This window comes from Misgurnus anguillicaudatus, chromosome 25, assembly GCF_027580225.2.
Source record: "Misgurnus anguillicaudatus chromosome 25, ASM2758022v2, whole genome shotgun sequence".
Lineage (NCBI taxonomy): Eukaryota > Metazoa > Chordata > Actinopteri > Cypriniformes > Cobitidae > Misgurnus > Misgurnus anguillicaudatus.
The window spans coordinates 12,137,361-12,163,417 of record NC_073361.2 but is presented as its reverse complement, the minus strand read 5'-3'; the positions used below and the strand labels follow the sequence as shown (position 1 = coordinate 12,163,417).

At 36.7% G+C, this 26,057-nt stretch overlaps 1 protein-coding gene across 1 annotated transcript in view; it reads left to right on the top strand.

The window, feature by feature from the left end:
* Window positions 1-26,057, top strand: part of piezo2a (piezo-type mechanosensitive ion channel component 2a) — a 149,335-nt gene that overhangs the window by 47,472 nt on the left and 75,806 nt on the right. The window contains exon 4 of the mRNA XM_073864229.1: window positions 11,711-11,753. Coding sequence (XP_073720330.1) covers window positions 11,711-11,753 — 43 coding nt within the window. The remainder of the gene's footprint in view (window positions 1-11,710; window positions 11,754-26,057) is intronic.

Sequence of the window (26,057 nt, the reverse complement as noted above, 5' to 3'; positions counted from 1 at the left end):
GTCTTCTCTTCTTAGATCACTAACTCGAATTGTTTATTACTGCCATCTATTGTTCTGTCAAGAGTTTACAACTACAGTTTTAAAGTAGCTTCCCCGACACTGCGTGTGTTATTACTTTTGAGGGGTTGTTATCTGGAAATAACAATCCTGCAGATGTTGCGACTGGCCAATAAGAATCAAGCAATGAGCCGTGTAATAGAAAAAGAACTACAATCCACTAATACACTTTTTTATTAAGTGTTAATATTCTCAAAGGGTTATTCAGGGTATATTTCTACAGAAGAACCATTTTTGGTTCTCGAAAGAACCGTCTAATGCTTCGTTCACACCAAAACACAAATAGAGCGTCTGGCGCGAATGATTTCAATGTTAAGTCAATGTAAAGATGCGTTAATACATGTCTGGATGTCTCACGGCGTAAATGAGGCATTTAGCACGCCGCGGTACACGCGAATCCACCTCATTTGCGCGTCTATATCGCGCCTATGACGCGAATTTAAGTGCGAATGATGCGAATTGAGCGTTGCCGCGGGAAAGGAGCAAGTTGAAAAATCTTAACTATGGCAGAAACTTGTGTCGCGTTAAGCAATCCGGAGTTTGCTCTAGTACAGGAAGCGCGAGCGGAGTCGCAGAATCCCCTTTCATGAAGCGAATTTCCGTGTGAATGTCTCGAAAGACTAGAATTTCATGCACTGCTTTCACGCGCAAATTAAGCTTGTAAATTCAAAATGTTCAAGCGTCCAACTACTCGCGAACAGGGTTCTAAATTAACACCGGCCAACCTGCCAAATGCAGGTTAAAATTCATTTTGGCGGGTGTTAATAAAAACTTACTAGCCAGTTTGGCCGGTGATGCATGAGGCATTGCATACATGATACATAAAGCTCTGTTCTTGGCATGTGCCCCAGTGTAAATATTTTGTGCCCAGGTGTAAATCTCAAGTTTAACTTTTAGCAGCTAACTAGTTTAGTCCTTTACAAAGATAATAGCGGCAAAAACAGATCTATATGCAATATTTTTTTTACGCTTGCATATAAATATACCCAATTTACGCTTGTAAAAGTGACGAAGCAGTCGCACTGACGCGTGCACGCATGTAACCATGCCCGCGCGCGTCTTTGGGTTCATCCGCACACACCACTGCATCCAAAAGGTGAAGCCACGCGAGTGAATAATTATGAAAACATGACGAGAAGTAAGTTTCTAAATAATAATGATAATCTTATTATCGACAGAGAAACAAAGAAAGCTTATGGTTGATCACGAAAATGTTGTCATGTTTTGTCAGGATTGTCACATGTACGCGAAAGAAAAAACGAATCATAGTTGCATTCGGTGGCACTCATAATTTATTTTATTTTCACCGGAAAAAATTTGGCTAGTGGAAATGCTGATTGGCTGGTAACTTTAGAAAGTTACCAGCCACATTGGCTGGTGGTCAAAAAAGTTAGTTTAGAACCTTGATAGCGAATAGCGCATTTTGACCGCATTTTTGGTAGAAGCCATTTCTTTTTTACTTTATAGTCTGTAAAACCTTTTATCCACCACAATGAACTTTAAGTGAAACAGAAAGGTTATGTGGATGTTAAGTTTTTTTGGGGGGGTCTATGTGGCCAATGGTTCTTCTATAGTTAGATGTAGGAGCTTTATTTTTTATAGTGTAATATTGAATTATTATATAGTACTTTAAAGTACCATAGTATTACAGTACCATGTGATCTTTGTACCATAGTGTTACAGTAATTTTTTGTAAGGTTTGTGTGTTATATTTTATTTTTATGACTTACATTAGTAGCAGTGCTGATACAAAAAACCTCAGTGTATTTTATGTGAATTTAATTCATTTTTTAATGAATGCAAAACATATTTCATATTTTGAATCCCACTTCAAATCACATTGGAATGACTCAGACATTTTTTGAGTTTTAAATAAAGCCACAGGATTTTACATTACATCTCTAGAGGCCGAGCTGTTTCATATCAGCCAAATATTAAGTCAAGTTAAGACTTGTGGCAAGAGCTGTTACAAACAAACCTTTGAGCACAGATACTCGCAATCTTTGAGTATTTTTTTACAACCCTATAATAAAAAACAGCTTCTACTTCAACTTTCATTCCAGCTTTTTTATGTGTTGCTGAATCTTTGCATAACAGCATCTAATGTTATGCATGCATAGCATTGCCATACTGGTTGCATGTATTGCACGGAGCATTTTTTTCCTTGTGAAGTATTTTACTATTTAAAGGTTGACATTCTTCATTTTTATGATCCTGTTTTACTGTTGTTATGTCACTCTTCAATGTAGAGAGGTCACCTAACGCATCATTAATTTTGCCTTTCTTTAGATAAACTTGGAAATGTTGCTACATTTAAAATGCATGCGTTTTACGGAGGGCACGACATTGGCTGTGCTCAGGCACTGACATTGCGCTTTAGGAAGTTGTTAGATAAACAAGAAGTGCTCCCCTATGTACACACACAAATGTTTATCTGATCATTCAACACCTTTTCCTTTATTTTTATAGCGGTCAGCCAAAGGCCCCAAAGCACTCGGTGTCCTTCTGCATTCCCTGACCATGACCTGACCTATACCCTTAAAATATGCATTGTTTAGTAACACCTGATTTTGGGTCAGCTCTTCCTTCTTTAGCCTTTATTACATTTGCATCATAATGCATTACAGCTGATCTGAATACAGCAGAAGTGGGATAAGAATCAATCTGTTCCCACCAACCCATGGCAGGCAGGAAATGGCAGCTGCGCAGGCAGATTTCGAAACACCTGGTGTTCGTATTTTACACACCTATTTTGGGTAATGTTCATCACTTTTAAAATTAAAGATTACATCTACAAGCAGTTGAATATCTGTCATTTGGATTAAAGGCAATAGTATCTTTATTAATTTAGTGACATTTACATTGGATAACATTGCTGCTAACGCAATTGAGCAACAGTAAATTCACACTATCAAAAAAAGGGGATGGTACCATTTAAAAAGGTCCCAATATGTTTGTTTAGGTACAGATATGTACCGCTGAATTACCAATATGCACCCTTTAAGTATAAAGGTGTACTTTTTAAAGCTGGCCACCATAACATCTATAAAAAATATTGGGTTGTTTCAACCCATAGTTGGGCCAAATATGTACAAACCCAATTGTTGGGTTATAAATAAGGCTATGCTGGGTTGTTGTTACCAAACTATGGCTTGAAACAACCCAGCATTTGGATTGAAATGAACCCAAATGTTGGGTTTGTCCATATTTGACCCAGCTATGGGTTAAAACAACCCAAGTGTACTTTTCTCTGAGAGTGTACTAACCCGTAAAAAGCAGACTGATAATTTCTCTCCTTATCAGTTGCATGTGTCTCATTACTGGCGTGTTCACACTGCGTCTCTGTGCGATGCGGTAAACCCGGCCTGTGCCAAAAATGACATCTCTCTCCTAATAAATCTAAGCCAATGAAAAGGCGTCTGCTGTCGACTCCTAATCCCCAGCGGTCTAATGTCGACTAGGCAGGGGAACAAGAACTCTTTCTTTTATAGCAAATTTAGGGATGAAAGCACTTGATAAATTATTGCGCTGGTTCAGAAAGTCAAAAATCCTACTTTTCAGGAGCCTACAATTTGTCAATCTGCAAAGCTTCATTTTTTACGAAAGGGACAGCAGCACATATTACATCAGGAAATAATCATTAGGAGGTTGTCATTTACATCTGTGTAAAGGAAATGGCCAGGCTATGATCAGCCGTTAGCTAACTGATGTGTTCCTCGGTATAATTAAATCACTCAATGGTTGTGTTCAAAACTGAAGGGACAGGGGCTGCTTTACTGCTTAGTCAGCCAATTACAAAACAGCATTTTAGTTTAAATGTACCATCTAGGGAAACTGGCTTCAGACTCAGAAGAAGATCCCCAGTTTAAGATGAATGTTAAATAATTGTGTTGTTTTTCACTTGTATTGAAATTGTTATTTTTTCATTAAAACCTTTCAAACCCGTTTTCTTTTAGTCATGGAAGTAAAAAAGCAGGCTTTTAATTTCTTTAAATGTATGGCTATCCAATATCATCAAAAAATAATTTACAAGTATTTAAGAAAAGGTTTGTACTCTAAAAATAAAGGAGATAAAGGATTTACAAACGGCTCTCTGCACGTTTCAGCACTTGGACAGCGTCACAAGATTTTTTAAGCATTACTTAAAAATGTTTCTCTTCTCATCATATCCACAGGTACAGAGTCATCATATACAATAAATCCGTGAGGTAGCATTTAAAACATTTAAAAACAGATGCATTTGTTTAAAGCAAAGCATTTATTTACTTACCAGGCTACAGGTGAAGCAGCTCTTTGTGCCTTCTAACGTCTCATAATTAGTCCTCATTTATGTCCAAGAGACTCAATAATAATCTTTTACATTCAATCATTTCATTTTTATATTTAAAAGCGTTTTTGTGCTGCTGCGCATTCATGTATGTGATAAGCAAACCCGCGTTGTCGTCCCGTTTAGGCGCATATTACTAATGCGCTCTTTAAATAACATAAAACATATTGCGCCATTGACTTTAGACTTTAGACCAGGTTTTTGTTGGTCAATGGCGTGGTCTATTTTAGTTGCCTAAAAAGAGCAACGCGCCAACAATGCGCCTGAACACACCTCGTTTTCAGACCAGAATGCCCATGGGCGCAAAAGGGGGCGCAAATGCATTTGCTATTTAAACAATGAGGCGCTAAACGTGAAAATTATAATTGCGCAGGGTGGAAACTAGCGAAAGACACTTGCGTTGCGCATTGTGCTGCACTGTGCCGGGTGTAAGATAGAGCCCTATGTAATTAAATGTATAGTTCACCCAAAAATGAAAATAATGTAATTAACTCTTTCCCCGCCATTGATGAGATATCTCGTCAATCAAGAGAAAACGCTTCCCCGCCAATGCCGAGTATTTCCGTCTTTCAGCAATACCGCTATTATCCGCCTATTATGGGATCTCTATGAAAAGTCCGTCACAAAAATGGAATTATCTCTGCTTTTTGCTCAAAATGTGGTGTTTTTGCAGAAACCTACCCATATTCAAAAGAACTACTGAAGGTAGGATGAAACGTTTTTTGTTTGAAAGCAGAGGGTCTGTTCTTTCATTTGATATATTGTATGTTTATATATTTGAAGAAGACCGTTTTCTGGAAGGCATTAAACTTTTGTAAAAATCATGAAAAACGCTGGCGCTGGCTGGCAACTTTTTTTAAAAACGCTGGCGGTGAAAGAGTTAATTGGAACAAAGTTTAAGATGTTTTATATTTAGTCTGAGAGCTTGTTGACCCTTCATTGAGAATCTATGTATGTACGGTATACTGTCCACGTCCAGAAAGGTAATAAAACATCATCAAAGTAGTCCATGTGACATCACTGGGTCAGTTAGAATGTGTTGAAGCATCAGAAATACATTTTGGTCCAAAAATAACAAAAATTAAGACTTCATTCAGCATTGTCTTCTCTTACGCGTCTGTTGTGAAGCATATGAGCGAGACTGAAGTCACGTGACTGCAGTGATGCAGATGACGTGTTATCCTCAGACGTGTTTGCAAAGTTTTTATTTCAAACTTACAGCATGCATCTCCTTCAGACTGTAAACGAAGCTCGGACACACAAAAAAACAAAAACAAAAAAACAGCTGGGGCACACCAGATAACACGTCAGCCGCGTCACTGCAGTCACGTGATTTTAGTCTCGCGCATGCGCTTCACAACAGACGCGGAAGAGAAGGCAATACTGAATAAAGTCATAATTTTTGTTATTTTTGGACCAAAATGTATTTTCAATGCTTTAACACATTCTAACTGACCCACTGATGTCACATGGACTACTTTGATGATGTTTTTATGACCTTTCTGGACATGGAAAGTATACCGTACGTAGATTTTCAATGAAGGGTCAACAACCTCTCGGACTAAATATAAAACATCTTAAACTGTATTCAGAAGACGAACGGAGGTCTTACGAGTTTGTAACAAACTGAGGGTGACATTATTTTCATTTTTAGGTGAACTATCCCTTTAAAATATGTTTTTTTTTTCAAAATTTTAATTCGAATTTTGATCAATGAGGCTTTCTCATTACATATAACTTAAACGGCAGTCACACAAGCCCACCGATCATACATCACTTCATTTCCCACCTCCTGCCATGGCCTCGATGAGTGAATTAATAAGCCATTGTTCAACTCAATGGCATTTGTATGAGGAATAACAGTCTTGTATCAGCTTTTTCATCTGTCACTGTACTGTACAGCTGCCAGCAAAAAGAACAAACACGCAACCGCACTTCAGTCTATGTCGACTATATTTTCATTGTGGACTTCCTCAGGATGTGTACCTTGCTACTCTCTAAAAATATTCCTGCACTTCTAAAAAATAGGCTACTACATGTAACGTGCCGTTTCCTCAAGGTCACAGACAATTATTTTTTATTGTTGTTTGTATTAATGTGTAAAACATGATATTCAATAGGGAAAATTTAACATTGGTTGGATTGTGTAAAGTGGGTTTTCCGATTTGGAATGGAGCCACCTGATTGGGGGTTGGAGGGGCTAGTTAAAAAGTCTGATGACATCAGATGAAAAGGATAGTTGTAGCTAGAGGTGAAGCTTGTTATTAAATTGTGATGAAAGATTATGACGTCAAACTTTTTCTTTGAACTAATGTGCATTAATATAGAAAAAATAATATGGTAACATTTGACACTTTTTACAAATAGTGATTCTGTCTTTTTCTCTTTCATGCTCTAAAAACGTCTTGTGTCTCGCAGTTTTTAACAGTTTCTACTATGGCATGCAGTTAAAATATGCATGGACAATCTTAAAGATGGCTGGGTTTCAACAATAAGAAACCACTTGATTTCTGAGAGGGAGCGTTTGTAGAAAGACTTACCCTCAGGTCCTTTTGATGAATGTACTTTCAAAATTTAGCTGAATACTAATACACCCACATCCTCCTGTGGCTCCTCAAACCTGAAAGTAAAATAAAATGAATTACATTTCAAAATCGAATCTTTCAGAATCCACCTTAACATATTCATATCCCACATGTGTCACTTTGTGTTTTTAACATAAAAAATGTTTTAAATCCTTGCAGGATTCATTTAACTTTTTTAAAACGTCTGAAATGAATACCACTCGTTTGTATAGACAGTTCATCGTGATCTACCTCTGAATGTTTGCAGTCTACCCAAAGAGAAATATTACGAAACCATCAGACATTCAATCGAGCAGTCTTTGTTTAGAAGACCACCCCACTATCCCATCCTGAATGATTTCCTGAGCCTCATGGCGCATATATATTTATTGTGAAGACCTTGAGATATCCAATTGAGACAACGGGAGCCGGTGTGGAGAAAACAGGGAGTGATGAAACCACAAGGAATTTTATTTTGAGAGGCATTTAAATCTGAAGCGCTGAAGTGTTTTATGAGTTGTGATGTCAATACGAGAGCCAAGATTCCCACAAGCCGCATTCTCTCATCACTATCGATATCACAACTCACATTTCAGACTTGATACAGGTTTACCAAATCTAGCATTATATGTTAACAAGAAAACGTTCAGGGCTTTGATCTTGAGCTCCGTGTGTTCTGAGAATAGGCATACTTTGAAAAAAGAAAACATCTTGTATTTGTTACTAACTGGACCAAACATTATTTGGACATCCAACAGATAAAAGAAAGCAATGTCCTCAATTTGGTTACATATTACTTACAGATATTACTTAACTTTGTTGTCTTAAATCACTACTAAATGAGTCCACATATAGGCTTTCTGTCAACAAAATGAACCAAATGTTGACAACTAGCCCCATTGTCATCTATATTTGACCCTAAGCATAAGTAGCACAGGTATATTTGTAGCAATAGCACATTGTATGGGTCAAAATTGTCAATTGACAAACCTCACAAACTCCTTTTTGCAGAAACTAAATCTTATAAGTGACCTGATATGTATTTAAAGGGGCCATGGCACAAGATTTTTTTAAGATGTCAAATAAATCTTTGGTGTCCCCAGAGCACATATGTAAAGTTTTAGCTCAAAATACCATATAAATAATTTTTTATAGCATGTTGTAGGTTTGCACTTTGTAGGTGTGTGCAAAATGTGCCGTTTTGGGTGTGTCCTTTAAAATGCAAATGAGCTGATGAAATTCAAACACTGATCACAATGATGGTGGTTTGTTGCAATTAAAACTCAATTGTGCTTTTCTCTGCACTAAATAGCAGTGCTGTGATTGGATAGTGCAGATTAAGGCGTGGTATTATTATAATAAGAGCTCATTATGACATCATAAAGAGAGACAAATTCCAACGTCCTATTTTTTCATGTGCTTATAGAGAATGGTTTACCAAAACTAAGTTACTGGGTTGATCTTTTTCACATTTTCTAGGTTGATAGAAGCACTGGGAACCCAATCATAGCACTTAAACATGGAAAAAGTCAGATTTTCATGCCATGGCCCCTTTAAATCATTAAGATCATTGAAGAAAGGTGTGCTTTACATGTGAGTTAAGTGTCTTACAACTTCAGCATTACTTGTGAGCTTTGCTTTCTATATATTACTACCGTGAAGGTTACAGCCAAAGAACAACATACAATAGAAATTGCCTTGAAAGCTTTAATATCTGTTAATGTCGGCCAACACTAACAATTTACATCAGCCTTGTATTGCCATGTCACAGGTGTCCATTATAAAGAATAATGTCAATTCATCACTACAGTGAAAATCGAGCACTCTGCATGTTGTTCTTGGCAAGCCCTGAAATACAAAACCAGTGGTCTGAAAATTAGCTTGTCAGCACATTTGAGTCCAAAAACACATGCAGAATGTAATTCTTATATTTTAGACCTTGTAAAATGACATCACACATGGCAGGATAATGCATACATGGGTTTGCCCATGGTGTAAATCATTTTTCTGCGCTTTTCTTTGGTTGGGAAAATAGATTTTGCCAGTAGTAACTTACAATGTTTCAGGTGACTTTTACTAAACCATCCATAGTCCGATTACATCACTTATAATATTTTAAGATCAACTGAACAAGGCCGTATTTTGCGCTTGGCAAGGACACAGTCAAAAATCCTCCCTTGTTGGCCTTGGTACGGCTGAGAATACCTGGAAGTGTCTTTGTAAATATAGACATCCACAAGTACAAAATCTGTCTGAAGTGTATAGCACTCTAGAGAAATACGGTATGAATCACGGATCCAAATAAACATGTTGTTTTGTTTGCACGTTATGTGACCAAAATAAAGAGAGAAGCATTATTTGGAAATAAATGGACTCGCCTAGAGGGCATCATACTGTATTGCACTGCTGCTGATGTTCTCCTATAGTGCGTTTATTACAACATATGGTTTAACTTTACAGTGTGATGTAAATGAGGTGTCTGGAGCATATACACTCCAGCATTTGTCATGTTTTTCTGGTTCTGATGACGTGGTTAACATGCGTTGCTCTCCATTCAAGTCGTCATCCGTCTGAAAGTGATAAAAAGCAGAATAATGCAAAAACTTTGACGTGTGTTAAAGGTGCCAAAGAATGCATTGAAATTATATGTTAAATTGTTCTTTAATATTTACATAGAAAATATGTAACTTTATTAAGTGCCAAAATTAAATGTCCATTTACAAGCCTAGGATTTGTCCTTTGAATGAAATGGTCTATTTTTGTCCTATTTGGAAGGGTCATGAATAATAATGTTGAGCTCTGCTCTGCTCTGCTCTGAGGCTCATGTCAGTAACTCACATTAGTAAACATTTTAACATATTTGTAATTAATTTATTGCGTAATTTAATGTTATTTGAATTTTATGTTAAAACGTGCACGAGGTTTAAATAAAAATGAGGAAACAATTGTGTTTGAGGCTCATGATATTTCATTACCATTTACAGAGTTCTTATTATTCATCTATGCCTTGGTAAATACAGTTTATTATTCTATGGCACCTTAAATGCTTCTGTAGGTTTGTTTCTGCACAGCTTGCGTGCATTTGCGAACAGTTTATTGTTATCTACAGCAAGTAAAGTATGGATTGGGGAAGTATAAACACAATGAATGACAACTTGTTTGATGATATCAAACATATAGTCATCATTACACTGTCAGAAAAAAAGGTTAAAAATGGTTCCAAGCTGTGACTGGGGTGGTACCCTTTCATAAAGTACACCTTTGCACAATAAAGTTAATATTAGTATAAAAAAAAAGGTTACCTTACTATTTGGTAACAAAGATCACATGTTACCTTAAAGGGGATATATCATGAAAATCTGACTTTTTTCATGTTTAAGTGCTGTAATTGGGTCCCCAGTGCTTTTATCAACATAGAAAATGTGAAATACATCAACCCAGTAATTTAGTTTTGGTAAACCATTCTCTGCAAGCATGTGAAAAAATAGGTCATTGAAATATAGCTCCCCTTGTGATGTCAGAAAGGGATAATACCGCCCCTTAATCTGCACTATCCAACCATTGCATCACTGCCATTTAGTGCAGAGATCAGCTCATTTGCATTTTAAAGAACACACCAAAAACATTTTAACCAATTTTAACATGTTATAATAAATTATCTATATGATATTTTGAGCTAAAGTTTCACATGAGTACTCTGGGGAGAGAGAAGATTTATTTAATACTTTAAAAAGTCTTGTGAAATATTATATATGTCTCCTTTAAAGGTACATATTGGTACAATACATATATATATATTTATATATATATATATATATATATATATATATATATATATATATATATATATATATATATATATATATATATATATATATATATATATATATATATATATATATATATATATATATTATATATATATATATATATATATATATATACATATCTGTACCTAAATGGTACACAGGATATGACTGTCAGATATTGTAATTGTTAGATATGTAGTGTAACTAGGGTTAAATATTTTATTTTTGAAGGTATAGGCTATTTTCTATTCTGGTTTTAAGTCATTCCTTCAAAGACAATGTCATGATAGTCATGTTGCATTCAAGATTGGTAAGTAAACACCCATCTCTTGGCTGTTGAAACTATAAAACACTGATGTAATGTAAAAATCAAACTGGATCATTTTGGTACATACACAGTACATTGCCGTCTGTAACAGCCTAACAAAAAGCATTAAACATGGTTAAAAATATTCCCATGCTTGTTTGTTGTGACATTACTGTCAGATCTATAAGTCAACAGCACTGCATTGTCTTTTATATTTAGTGTATCTGGGTTTGACATCAAAGTACCAAAAGAGCGATTCAAGAGCTGGGCTTTCGTCATATGCCGATCGGTCTGCGCAGTGCCGCATGAAGTCAGACACACCTAAAATCTGACTCGAAGTGTTTTGACAGCTTGGTTCCAATAAAAGCTGTTGGACTAATGGAGACGTTTTAAGTTCTGAAATGTACAGGATGTTTTTATAGTACAGTGACCTCTTACATGTCAGAAGCTCAAGGAAAATGTAATTCCTCAATTCATTACCCCTTAAAAATACGGTATAACGGGGTTTATGAACTGCAAAATAATTATTCAAAACACATTTTAGTGTTATGTGACAAAAAGAACATTTGATACTCAGTGATGTACTGTAAAATGTATATATTGGCAGATGCTATGTTTTAAATCTCTTTATGTTTTGTTTTTGCAGGTTCATCATGGGAGAGATCAATACGGCAGTTGGGCGTTGAAAGGTGAGTTTAAAAGCTTCAAATTAAAAATCTGCAACCCTCACTGCGAAACCTGGCAACAGAGATGGTATTGTACACTTGTGTGTAATGTTTTCATTGGAGGATTTTAAGGCTTGATTTTATGACCAGCCTGGACGCGGTTCAGGACGATGATCTATTGGTGCCTGGGGAAAAAAAGATAGAATTATATGTAGTTGAATATAATGTCATTGAATTAAAACGTGATCAAGTCTGTTCCTGTTCACATATTATTAAGGGAAAATGAAAGATTAATATTATTCATAAAAGGTTTAAGGAAGAAAACAATATCTTGGTATTGTTGTACAATCACAGTATTGAATAAAAAGCATAAGTCTTAGGAAATAGGAAAAATATCCAAACTCTTGGTTATTTTTGAGCTTGATGCTAATGGTCTAATCAGATTTAATGAATTATGATAAGCTATGCTAAAAATGGTACCACCCGACCCGGAGATCAGCTGAATTTATTCCAAAATGGTAAAACTCAAATGTTTAACTCTAGGGGAGCTGCAAAATGTGCCTAATTTTTTTTAAAGTGGAGTGTCCCTTTAAATGTATTTTATTTAGTAGTTCAAAACTAGATGACCCTAGATATATTACATATGTGCATAGACCAATTGACTGGTTGGCATTGGTCTAAGGCACCAGCTTAAATTTGGCTTATCTGATTAAATAAGTTATTAGGAAATAGTGGGTGGCATCTTTTATGTCTTCTTTTTCATCTTTATAATTGTGTTTGCTTGTATACACATTGAGTCTTTTGTAAGCTGCTTTTAGTGTTGGGCAGCCATGGTTGCTTTGACTGCCTGGAGTCTGTGTAGTGTAATGGCGGCGGTCTGGGCGCCTCCTGTTGGGTGGTGGGAGTCTGGGAAGCAGGTGACTGACGCTGATGAATGCTAATCAAACAGCAGCTACTGCGACTCCCGAGAAAAGATGGCGTCAGTTTGCATGCCGCGTGCTGATGATGGACTACAAACAAACTAATGTGTAAAGGGAAAGTGCATTTTGTTAACATCTGTATCTCTAATACATGGGTGTTTCTTTAACTAGTGGCACTTTTATGTCCCAGCGATTGATTTTTTTTTCAATTCAGATTAATAGATTTCAACTTAGTTATTTTGTTATTTGAAGGTCACTTTAATTTTTATTTATTTGCCACTTTTAAAATGCCTTAAAATGTACTACAGCAGTATAATATATGTTTTATCTGTTTTAAGCTAAACTTTTAATTTTAAATAAATAAATGGGGTAACACTTTACAATAAAGTTGTATTTGTTAATATGTTAATATTAGTTAATGCATAAGCTAACATGAACTAACAGTGAACAATACATCCAACTCTATCTCACGAGAATTTGTACATATTTTACGAGTTGGCTAATTCGTATCAATTCATACGACCACATTTGTAAGTTTTGTTACGATTTGCCTTGACCCCTGTTTTTTATGAGAATCGTACGATTTTGCATGATTAACTTAATATGAATTGATACGAATTAGCCAATTCGTAAAATATACGATTTCTCGTGAGATCAGGCTGATACATCAGCATTTATTAATCTTAGTTTATATTATTTTCAACATTAGCAAATAAAATTTCAAAATCAAATATATGTAACTGTTAACATTAATTAATGCACAATGAACTAAAATTATCAACTGTATTGGCATTACCTAACATTAATTAAGATAATGTTTATGTAACAAATACAACCTTATTTGAAAGGGTTATCAATTAATGAATAAATAAATACAATTTGTCAAACTTAATATGTACATATTTGTACATACTTTCAATATTTATTTGTGTGGAAGTGATTTATATTAGTTTTTTAAAAACTTGGAAAACTTTTTGTAAGTACACCATGATAAATGTACTATAATGGCACTGATGTAGTTTTATAAATTTAATATACATATAAAATAATAGTAATAATAATATAATAAGTCTAATTGTTTGCCAAATAAACAACAGTCAGTAAAAAGCATGTAGAAGATAAACTATAAGACTGTGTATCAATCAAAAATATTTTGTCATTTTCAGTCATCAAAAACATAATTCAATGCTTTTTTTGCACCATTCGAGATCTGCAATAAATGATAATGTAGTGAATATGTTGTTGGCGTTTCAGAAAAACTATAAAATGACAAAGTTCTCCTGTGATATTTTTAAAGGGCAAATTTATTAAAATAGTGAGTGTTTTTTTTTTTAAAGATCAAAGGTGCCAACATTCGACAAAACCACACCTTCGAATGCTGTCAGTGATTTATAAAAGTGATTTACAGTTTCATTTCTAGCATTTCTTTGGCACAGTTGGCAGATGTCTCGTTCAGACAAATTGTGACATATCATCAAAACAGGAAACACTCGGGATAAGCCCATCTGAACTCTGATTGTCTGCTTACAACATCTGGAAGTGGTTAAAACACGTGTGTTTGTGGTGATTTGTATGATGTTAGTGACAGACATCAGTAATTTACCTGACTGCGGAGGAAAAGCAGTGTCTGGACGTCTAGCACAAACCACATGTGCTGTAATGAAGTACCCAGAGCCAGGTTACATAATAATGTTTTACACAGCTGTTGTAGTATCTGCCATTAGAAAACATGAACGTGTATGATTATGCTCAAATAATGCATTTAAGGAACTTTAAGGATGAGATATTTTATAGGGGCTGTAATTGCTTACAATACCCTTTATAACATTTCAGATGATGCAACAATCTAGTTTAATTTGCAGTATGTCTCTAAACACAAACGTAAAGCCCATCTTAAATAGAAAAGCTTACATTTGGGTTTGATACAAAATTTTACTAATGTACGCGAGGAATCAGATTTCGCTTAATCTTTTGACATAGAGATCTTGGTATCATTAATTCCTTTTGCCAGCCTAATAGCTAAAAACGTCTTCTTCATTAAAAAAAAAAAATTACATGTATAATCTCATTTGTAATTTTTAGCATGATATGCTTTATTTTTTTGGGTTTAGGGGTGAGGCTACATTGTTGCTTTTTCTGATAGTCACAATTAAAATCATAAAAATAAAAAAATTTGCCATCTTGTAAAATACTTATATATAAATACAATATTTTTGCGATAACAGGCTGAAAATGATTGTTTAGGTCAGTGGTTTTCAAACTGGGGGCTGTGAGATGGTGCCAGGGGGGCCCCAGTTTTATAACATTTTATGAAATACATTAATTTATCATGAATTCTGTGTAATTAAATCTAAAAAAAATAAGGCTACTAACCAAAAGTACTACTTTTTTGTATAATTTAATGTTTTTTTTTTAATTAAAATTTTTAGTTTTAGAACAGTTTTTTGTCACAAATTTTCTTTGGGGGGCCGCGAAGGAATGTACCTTACACAAGAGGGGCCGCACGCTGAAAAAGTTTGGGAATCACTGGTTTAGGTTGTAGCGGTTCTTTGTAACCTCTATCAAATGAACAATAATATTGTGCACTAAGGTCTGTATGGTATCAGTTTCCATCAATTTTACATTCAGATTTTTGCAAGCAGATAGCAGATTTCACAAACATGGTTTTGTGTAGTCTATCCTATGTGATTTCTAAGAAACACACACAAATTATGGCATAACAGAGGCTATACACAAAGGTTTACTGTAAATATTCCCAATTTAGCCATGTCTGCTTCCTTTTTTTTAAATAATTTCAGGCATTATTCAAATTGTTTGACATACTCTGATATACCGTATCAGATCGTACTTCCCGCATTACTTTCCTGAGTAGTTTGTCACTAACTGAGCCTATGACCTGTAAAATACAAAAACGTGTCAAAATAACCCTTTGTGTATGCTTTATAAATTGGACTCGTGCAGCATAAATCATAGGTGTTTTTCTTGAATCTGTGATTAATCCAGACCATTAAAACACAAGGGAGATTGCAACAGGCACTTCCTTATAAGCGCTGCTATGTGAACCCTGAATTGCAGCACTGTACCGTGTGTTGCTGTTGGACAGAAGAGGACTAAAACCATCTTTGGATGCTGCCTTCCCAGCATGCACTGCTCTCCTTTGGGTTCAATCTTATTTTCAGTACAAATAATTAGGGTGTAATTACTGTCTGAGAAGTTTCAGACATCTTCATTAGGAATTAAAAGGCAGAGGCCTAGATGTTTATCATGAAATCCATACCTGCCACATCTGTGTTTCACCAGAGGTTAGCGAGTGCTTTGGCAACGGGGTTGTTAAAGGAGGATGGCCACGTTATCAGTTACGTTGGCTAAACTTGCTTTAACCTTATTTTTCAACAGCAAGTCATTTGTAAGAACAAATTAGCATGACTCAGAAAAGTGGGGGATGAAGTGTTTCATCTCAACATCCTTCTGTCCTCAGTGGTCGGGTGCAGTTGCCGATTTGCTGTTCTCGCTGATTCACTCAACAAACAATAAAATGAAAAGACTCCACCTAACAGCCAGCCGACTTATATTGTTTGGAGGAAATGGTGCTGAACAGTCACTTCCATGTTTTACAGATCAACATTTAACCAAGCTGACATCTTTTTGATGCTTGTGAGGTGTCGTGTAGTAGATTATTGTCCTGAGGATTATTAGATTTTGATTTGACATATTTTGTGAGGAATAAAAGAATACAATCAAAAATAATTTCAAATAAAGGCTGATATTTATTCTTCAGTCATTTCCTAAAAGTAATTTATATGCCAAAAAAAAAAAAACACTGACCGCTGACACTTGGTGCTTTTTCACATTAAGTGCTGATCACCAACCTTTGTCAACTTTGAGTGAAACACTAATGCTGCGTTCACACCAGCCGCGGTAGCGGCGTCAAGCGCGAGTGATTTCAATGTGAAGACGCGTTGACCGTGTCTGAAGGTCTTGCGGCTTGAATGAGGCGTTTAGCATGGCACAGTAAACGCAATTCCACCTCATTTGCGCGTCTACTTTGTGCGAATGATGCGAATTGAGCGTTGCCACGGGAGACGCGCGAGTTAAAAATTTTGAACTTTGGCGGAAAAACGCAGCGTTAACCAATCAGGAGCTTGCTCTAGTAGTGACAGGTTTACAGGAAGCGAGTTCCCATCACGCGTGAATGAGGCGAGTCAACTCAAAATTTTCAAGCGGCAAACAATACGCGGTTGACGCGAATTTTACGCTCAAACTTGGCTGGTGTGAACCCAAAGTAACTGTATGTTCACACCGCCGCCGCGCTTTGGGCGTTTTTAGCCACCAGAGCTGAAAAGAAGTTAAAAGAAGCTCAACTTTATGGTAATGAGCTATGACACGGTTCAGTGCAAGCAGCAGCAAAATGGCAGCAACCAATCGGAATATAGCCTAGATGTTCTTCGCTGGCTGATTCCGGAGAAACATACAATGTAAACTTTTGTTTACAAGCTTCCTCGTACTTTTTGACAAGCGTCATTGTCCGGGCGGCCTGAGCTTCTTTGGAAGCGGCAGCGTAAACGTACAGTAAGCTCATCAATGTGACTTTTGACTCACCCGTCCAATCACAGTGGATGAGGGGCGGGACAAAGACCACACCAACCAGCATGTGCATCGTACAACGACTGATAAACAAAACATAAGTATCATCGCAACAAAAGCGCTCGGCTAATGAAACACTGCCAAGTGCCTACAGCAGGGTTCCCCAAATCTTACCCTGGAGGGCCAGAGCACTGCAGAGTTTAGCTCCAACCCTGATCAAACACACCTGAGCAAGCTAATTAAGGTCTTCATGATCAGTAGAAAATCACAGGTGGGGAAGTTTGATTAAGGTTGTACCTAAGCTCTGTAGTGCTCCGCCCCTCCAGGGTAAGATTTGGGGAACCCTGGCCTACAGTCTGCATTTTTCGTAGAGCGTCTGTCGTTTTCAGTTGCGTTCAAGGGGTAACCTTTCGATCTCTCTGATGAAGCCAACACGGAAGTGACTTAAACTGCTATTCATCAACAGGCCGCTAGAGACAGGCTCCAAAAAGGATCCAAGACCCCCATGTTGAAATGGACAACTTTCTTTCTTTATTCTTTACACCATTCCAGCATCTATGGCTATATTCATAATTCATACACGTGTAATTCATACAAGTTTTTCAGACACAGGCTGGGCATCTCCAATTTGCCTAACTTGTACCCGGAGTAAACCCACACTGACACAGGGAGAACATGCTAACTCCACATAGAAAGGTCACCTGACATAACCGGGGCTCGAACCGGTGATCTTCATGCTGTAAGGCAACAGTAGTACCCAGTGCGCCACTGTGCTGCCCAAAATGTCCAACTTTACAGTGATGGGTGAACTGCCACTGCTGTCATTACTGTCGAGCTAGGCGGGCGTGGTTTCAGCCATCAGCCACCTTAGTAGTGTTGTAGTTCTCAAGACCTTGGTCTTGGTCTCGAGACCGGTCTTGAGACCACCTTTTAAAGGTCTTGGTCTCCTCTCGGAATCGACCGCATTTTTACTCTGTCTCGTCTCGGTCTTAGACGAAGAGGACTCTGAATTTTATTTCAAGACCGGTAAAGACCACAACTGATGGCATGTCACGAAATTATTTTTTATCTTTAACTATTCAATAATTATTATAATTTACTGATTTTTACGGTGGCAATTTATTATTATTATTTTATCAACTTCTCTCATGGCATACACACACACACGAGAAGTGCCTAATCATATGCATATTCCACATTTTATCATAAATGTTTTAATGCAGTGAATTGCACTGGTCTTGGTCTTGACTTGGTCTCGGCCTGTCTTGGTCTTGACTTTGTCTCGACCCTTCAAAGTCTTGGTCTTGTCTCAGTCTCTGCCTGTCTTGGTCTTGGTCATGACTTGGTCTCGGTTTAGGTGATCTTGACTACAACACTACACCTTAGCTTCACCCACATCTGCCTCTTTGCGCATTTTCGGTTATCCGTGAGTGATGTGCGGTGACACTGCCAGGCTCCGCCAACTGTTGGCTTCAAAAAACTCTTTGCAAACCTATGGATGATATCATGGACACTACGTCCATATTTTTATACAATCTATGATTTTAAATGCTTTGGTGGACACAGGGCTGTAGTTTACTTTGTTAATCTACATAGATCAGTGGATGTAGGCTTGTATTATTAAATTAGTTTTTTTTAATTGCAAAAACATAATTTATATAATTTGATGTTAGAAACTAGTAGAGTAAACCATGCATAAGTTGATGTCTCCAGCTATTGAAATTTTAGACACAGCGTTTTGTAAGACCACAAGTATTACAAATGAAAAAGCACAATATTTTCTGTTCTCCACACATCTAAGGAATGTGTTAGATTTTAGCTCGCTTCAGTGTATTTTGAGATCTTAAAACTGGAATGACTGTTGTCTCTGGATGGCTGAAGTTTCTTGTTTGGATAACATTGGTAACTGAGGATAAAGCCTTATGGCTAGGTTTGTGTCAGGCATCTGCACTGCAGCCCAACATGATGGCAATGAGACCCTGTTTGTTGGTTCAGTTTGAAAATGAAGCATTATCACATTTAGCCTAAACTAATGCTGCCATATGTATTGTTTTATTCCGATATTTTATTACAATAAAATATAATAAAGTCGAATCAACCAGATGATACAGCATGCACGTTTGTATTACAGTATGCATGTGATAACTAATGCAGTATGTGAGGTGATAGTCATGGTCTGTTTTTGAGTCCCGGTTTGCTGCTGTTTATGATCGTCTCATACAATCCACAAAATATTCACAACAAAGCAAGCGAAAATCCGTTTAATAAACACTATTGACGCAACTATTGTAACAGTAATGTGTGGTGTAATGCTTTACACATGCCCTGTTCGGCCAACATGGACAGATGGCACATTTAAACCCGACGAAAGGTTTTTTGCGGGACAATGACAGACATTTCCCATTACCAATCTTATTGAGAGATGAGATTGAATTACTCAACAACCAGATGGCCTGCTGGACCTTTGAAATGCGTTTAGTTAAGAATTCAGCACAATACATTGAATGTCTCTCGGTGTGAAGACCTGTCATGACGCTTACATTTCCTGTCTGTTTCCGTTTTTTTATAATGTAATAATTATTTCCGGCCTTCTTTGAATTGTGACGGACACCCTTGCCCTGAAAAAGATTAAAGCTGGTCAACCTCTGAATATAATTAACAATAATCTTTTTAAACAGTAAAAATGACATCATATCAACATACGTCAAGCGGTATGTTACTTTAACTCAAATTAGGTTAAACAATTTTAACTTTTTTTTAATTTATACAATTTTAACTTATTACTAGTCAAAACTTGAAATATTACAGTTTTTTACTGTAAAAAAATTCTGTAGAAATCACAGTATTACAGGCTATTACTGGCAACTAGCTGCCAGTAACTTACTGTAGATTTTACATTTATGTTATTTACTGGCAAAAGTTTGTTCAAAGTTAAATGAACATGAAACATTTTCAGTCTATATCTTCTACAGTAAGTTACTGGCAACCAGCTGCATAATTATAATTACAGCTAATTTTTTACAGTGAAGCTAAATTCAGTGAGATTTTAATCTTTAATTATTAAAGACAAAACTTAATGTATGCTACCTTTGTGCGTTTTTGTAAATTATCATCCTTTAAAGAAGGAATTAAACCCTAAATATAATGTTATTACAAGTAAGGATATGTTAATATACCATTTGCCACATCCAATGAATCAAAAAGAAGTTTTGTGTCAGCAGGAATTTGCTGTACATTTGGGAATAGCTGTCTATAGTTTGTTTTCTGAAAGCTCTTTCGGCTCAGTTTGTTTGGACAGTTTCGTTTTGGCTGCGCTGGAAGCAGCTGATCTTTGCTTCATTTCACTGGTATTTACGGATTGGAGTCTTGCCTCTCGCCCTGGGAAGGCAAAGGTAACGTCTACCATTTGGCTTCGTTCCGGTCTCATGGATCCGCCGGCCTGCTTGCTGACTCCTGCTGAGAGACCTGGTGTAACGCCAGCCAGGGTCAACCCACATTCCTCTACTGTGTTCATTGAGAGTCATTAAAACATAACTCTATCTGAAGTAAAGCATATTTTTATCCTCACCACTAATCCCTGAATATCAACAATTCTGTGTTGTTGGATTGAACTTCATTGCTTAATTGCCGATTCAGTATACAGCCCTGAAAGCAGAAGGTTATCTTCAACTGTGACGTTCAGTGGTTCCAATAATTCAACGCTTTTCCCAAATCAGTGCCATCTGTAGGCCCTCACATTTTCGTTAGTTGTGTGCTTACGTTTCTTGCTTTATGAGCGTGCTGAGATGAAAGGACTCTTTAACAAATACTGTAAACTGTTTAGATACCGCGGGATGTCATTACAAAGAGCAGTTTTTCAGCGTGTTAAACATAACGTCTGCGCGTATTAGGTTTTATGAAGTAAACAGGGCACACTTCAAAAGCAAATGCGATGAAGCTAGTCAGAAACACTGCTTTTAATGCACCAATCTTGCTATAAACCCTGAAGCATTTGTTTACTATGTTAAGGCCCATTCACACTAAGGATGATAACAATAACCGTAAATAAGGACAATGTTTCGTCTGTTCTCTTTAGGAGACCACACCACAAGACAATGATTGATAATGAAAAAAAAAATGTTATTTTCTCTTTTTTTACAAGTCATATAAATGTAACTATAAAGAGAAACAATATTATTGGGATTATTTCAGAATGTTTTTTTCCAGATAATAACTTAAAAAACTGACAGCCAATCAAATTTGTGAAATTGCTGCGCACAAGCTTAGAAAAAAACATGACATGATTATCTGATGGAGTGGATGCTAACTATCATTATATTAGCTTTGTTTTTAGCTTAGGGGCTGTTTACACTTGGTATTAAGATGTGTTTTCGTCGATCCGATCACAAGAGGACGAGAGAGACACATCACGTTTACACCTGGTATTTAAATCCGTCTCTTTTGTCCACTTTCGACCGCTTCTTTCCTGAATACTGTGAGGGGGTGGTCTGTCGAGACGGTGGGCGAGTCTCTGCTGTCATCCAAACGCGATTGGGAGTAATGATGAGTTTATATGGACGTGAACCAGAGATGTTCACAAGTCTCTGAGCTCGAGTCCGAGTCAAGTCTGAAGTCTTTGACCTCGAGTCCAAGTCAAGTCTGAAGTCTTTGAGCTTGAGTCCAAGTCAAGTCTGAAGTCTCTGGGCTCGAGTCCAAGTCAAGTCTCAAGTCTCGTTGTAACAAATAAAACTCTAATAACAAAAAGAAATTATAAACATTTATAAAAAAAACAAAGTTGCACATTAAGTAAGGTCAGTGGTGTAGTCTAGATGTTTGTAGTGAGTATACTGTGATTTTTCCCTCTCACCCTTATGCTCACTCGTCCCAGCGCAACGCACCACCACACTCACAGATGCATACAGTATGGATCTTCATGTAACTGACAGCATTCTGAAAGTATACTCATAAACTGAATGTGTTATCAACATGTCAGTTTATTATAAGAAAAAAAAAAAAGAGTTTAACAGCCAATGGGTTTACAGCTGGGGAAACTGGACTGATTTTTAGACTGGTTTAGTGTTAATTAACATCTAACTCGGGGCCAAAACTTACTCAACTGTTAATTAAAATTAAATAAACTGTTTACAATCTTCAATCCGTGGCTAACACACGCATTGAAGAAGAAAAATATCCACTCTTTCAATAGCTATTATCTGACAACTATTGATAACATTACCATGTGTAATTTAATGGTGTAAATGTTTTTAATTAATACACATTTAAGATGACCATGAATTAACTCTAATTTGCATATAATACAAGCATTGTCTAAAAATGAAAAAAGGCTTTTACTTTTATTATTACAAGACCATCATGTAGCCTAATATTAGACACCAAAACCAAAGTGAAGAAAATTATCTTTAATTTGCAAGTCTGAACTGAACATCAACGCAGACATGAATTTCCTCACAGAAGTTTAAGATCATATACATCTTGAAAGTAGATATATAAATGAACACAGAGAAGGGAAGTTTAACAATGTGAAGCACAAGCAAACATGCTGAAAACAGCTAAAAACCATCAGGATATAATCACGGGCTTATTTTATTGCACTTGAAACCTTATCTATTAAACTGGACTGATGATTTAAATGTTGTTTACTCACATGTGCGTTGTTAACTCTCGGATTTCATGTTGAAGCACTGCTCCACTCGTTCACTTCTCCAGATGGACAATTCCTGTTTGTTTACAGTGTCGCGTGAGCAGCTACACTGCAGGTTCGAGTTCATTTGGCGCTAAGCAGACCTCTTGGTGATGTCAAAGTACCGCGAGAGCGATTCAAAGCAGATTTCTCCATGTGATAACTGAAATCGCTCTCGCGGTACTTTGTTGTCACTCGCCTGTGGGTTCTTGTGGCGCCACAGCAGTCTGCTCCCCAGTCACTCTAGACCCGCTATAGTATTCATTTGATTTCATACGCCGATCGGATCGCGCAGTTCGGCAGGTACAATATGACACAAAGTAGCGCAACTCTGGACCTGACTGGAGCCGGACCGGATACACTGAACCGCATGTGCGTACAGAAATCTGCTCACTTGAGCGCCTTTTTGCGGTTAAATTGTTTAACCATTTAAACAATTGCAAGCCTTAGAAACACGTTAATGATAAACTTAGCCTATTTAAATTGCATATTAATCCGTAAATCGCATGCGAGCTGAACCACGGATCCGTCACAGCACTACCCATAGCTTCAGATGAATGCCACAGCAGCAGCTGCCTGCAGGTACAGTCGACATGTATGTTCGCGGCCGCGCGCGTGGAGCAAATACGTCACGTGTTCCGTCGTGGGCAGGTTGTAGGTAACGGAGGGAGCTATGACAGCGAGCTCATCAGACGTTTCCTAAAAATAAACATTGTTCACGAGTCGCGGCTCGAGTCCGAGTCGAGTCTGAAGTCTTTGAGGGTCGAGTCTCAAGTCGAGTCTGAAGTCACTGTGTGTGCGACTTAAGTCGCACTCGAGTCCGAGTCTCAAACTCGAGTCCCCATCTCTGACGTGAACTAATATTATGTCAGAGTCCGAGAGCTTGTGTTGCAAGTAAACATGCTGCACAGTGTTTTCTTCATGTATACATTAGAGCTTTCTCTGAATTTTCAGCGCAATTGATGAAATAGCATCGCGCAACTTTCACACGCTTGCAATATGAAACTGCAGAGATCAACCGCTTTAGTTTTATCAATGAAAGGCTAAAAATAGCGATTTTCACCGTGTGTTCGCGCCAGAAGTCAGAAAAGACGTAAAACATTGTTTTCAGTACCTCAGATTATATAAATGGGCGGAGAGAAGGCGGTCGCTTGTGGCTGCTCAAACACATTTAACCACATGATTTACCGCATTTGCCCAATTTATGAAAAAACTGAAGCCAATACGTTATTTATTCATTTTAAACTCTGTGTATGTTTTGATAATTGTTCTGAATCTGATATATAACAAAATTCCTTTACAAAAATGCTATTATTTTAGCTTTTTTAAAGAATTCTTAAAGAAAATTTTCTGATTTTTAAAGAAAAATACACGGTAAAAAAAATCTGTAGAAATTACAGTATTACTGGGTATTACTGGCAACTAGCTGCCAGTAACTTACTGTAGATTTTACATTTATGTTATTTACTGGCAACAGTTTGTTCAAAGTTAAAGGCGGAGTCCACGATGTTTGAAAAACGCGTTGGAAAAGGAGACGGGCCGACTACCAAAACACACTTATAGCTAATCAAATCAAATCAAATGCCGGTTTGCGTATGTGTGGGGCGGGTCTATCAACAGAAGGTCCAGATTCTATTGGGGTAGGGGCTTGTTTGTTTAGGTGATTTCAAATATCAACATTGGCTTTCAAACATCATGGACTCCGCCTTTAAATAAACATAAAACATGTTCAGTATTTATCTTCTACAGTAACTTACTGGCAACCAGCTGCATAATTACAGCTAATTTTTTACAGTGTACCCATATTTAAGAGTTTATAAGCAGAGAAAAAATATAGATAGGATGGAAGTTATTTTTCCCCGTTTTGTTTGTTTGTTTGTTTGTTTATTGTTTGTTTGAAAGCAGAGGGTTTGTTCTTTCATTTGATATATTTGTATGTTTATATATTTTTAAATGAAAAATTTCCTCTAAGGCATTTTTTGAGACTTGTGAAAATCACAAAAATGACGGGCAACTTAAAAAAAAAATGGCTGGCGGGAAATGAGTTAATATATGTGTTCTTATACTAGTCCTAGACTAAAATGGATGTTTGAGCTCCTTGTATTTTATACTGTATCTTATACTGACTAATTTTATTATATATCAGTGCCATTGTTTTGTCTCAAAGTATTGTTTTTTGTAAGGTTTGTTTGTAAAAAACTTCTTAAATGTCCTAAAATAAAACCTAGATTAATCTAAACCCTGTCTGGGAACCCCTTTAGAATTTAAGTTAAGGTCTGTATTATATGCCTATTGTCGACATAAAAAAATTATAAAGATGGCCGACAAGTAATCTATCTTACTTTTAAGGGCCTTCACCCAAACCCTGTACATCTAGTGTTCAAGCAATTTGCTTTTTATTATCATTTTAATGCTTTTAATGATTAATATGGTTATGTTCTCTTTAACTCTCTGTGTTCGGAGATGAACTCTGTCTATTGTTACAACTTTCATCCTTTTTGAGTTGGATTGGACACAGCTGAATCATCTCTTCATCTCCCCCACACGACTCTCAAAAAAGAGCTGAGATTGCAATCTTGCACAAAAGTAACTTAACCTCTGCTGTGTAAACCTTTAAAGATCTGAAAACTTGCATTTTTACTGCTGAAAAGTGTTAAGTATGAAGCAAGTCGCTTTTTTGCTTTTCTTCGCCTCTTTGAAGTTAATTATCCAGAGGAGAGGAATGTTTCGTTTTGTTAAAATTCATTCTTATGTCGGGTACTCAGTTCAGGCCAACTGCAGAGGGCCTCGGCTCGCTAGATTGGGAAAATGAGTTCCAGACGCTTAAGCACTTTTAGTGAGGACACTGAGAATCAGCAAAGATTGTTTTTGTGTCTTTTAAAAGCATTTTGGAAACTTGAAAAATATATATACGATAACATTTGACACAAAAATTGCAAACTGCTCCTTTACATATTTCGCCGTCACCATCCAAAATGGTTTACAGGTCATTTAACTCTTCCCCTGCCATTGACGAGTTATCTCGTCAATTAAGAAAAAAACATTTGCATTAAAAAACTTGTTCCTGATGAGGTTTCATGTTAATCTTCAATGTTTTTTTACTAATTTTAAACTCTGTGTATGTTTTTTGATAATCATTCTAAA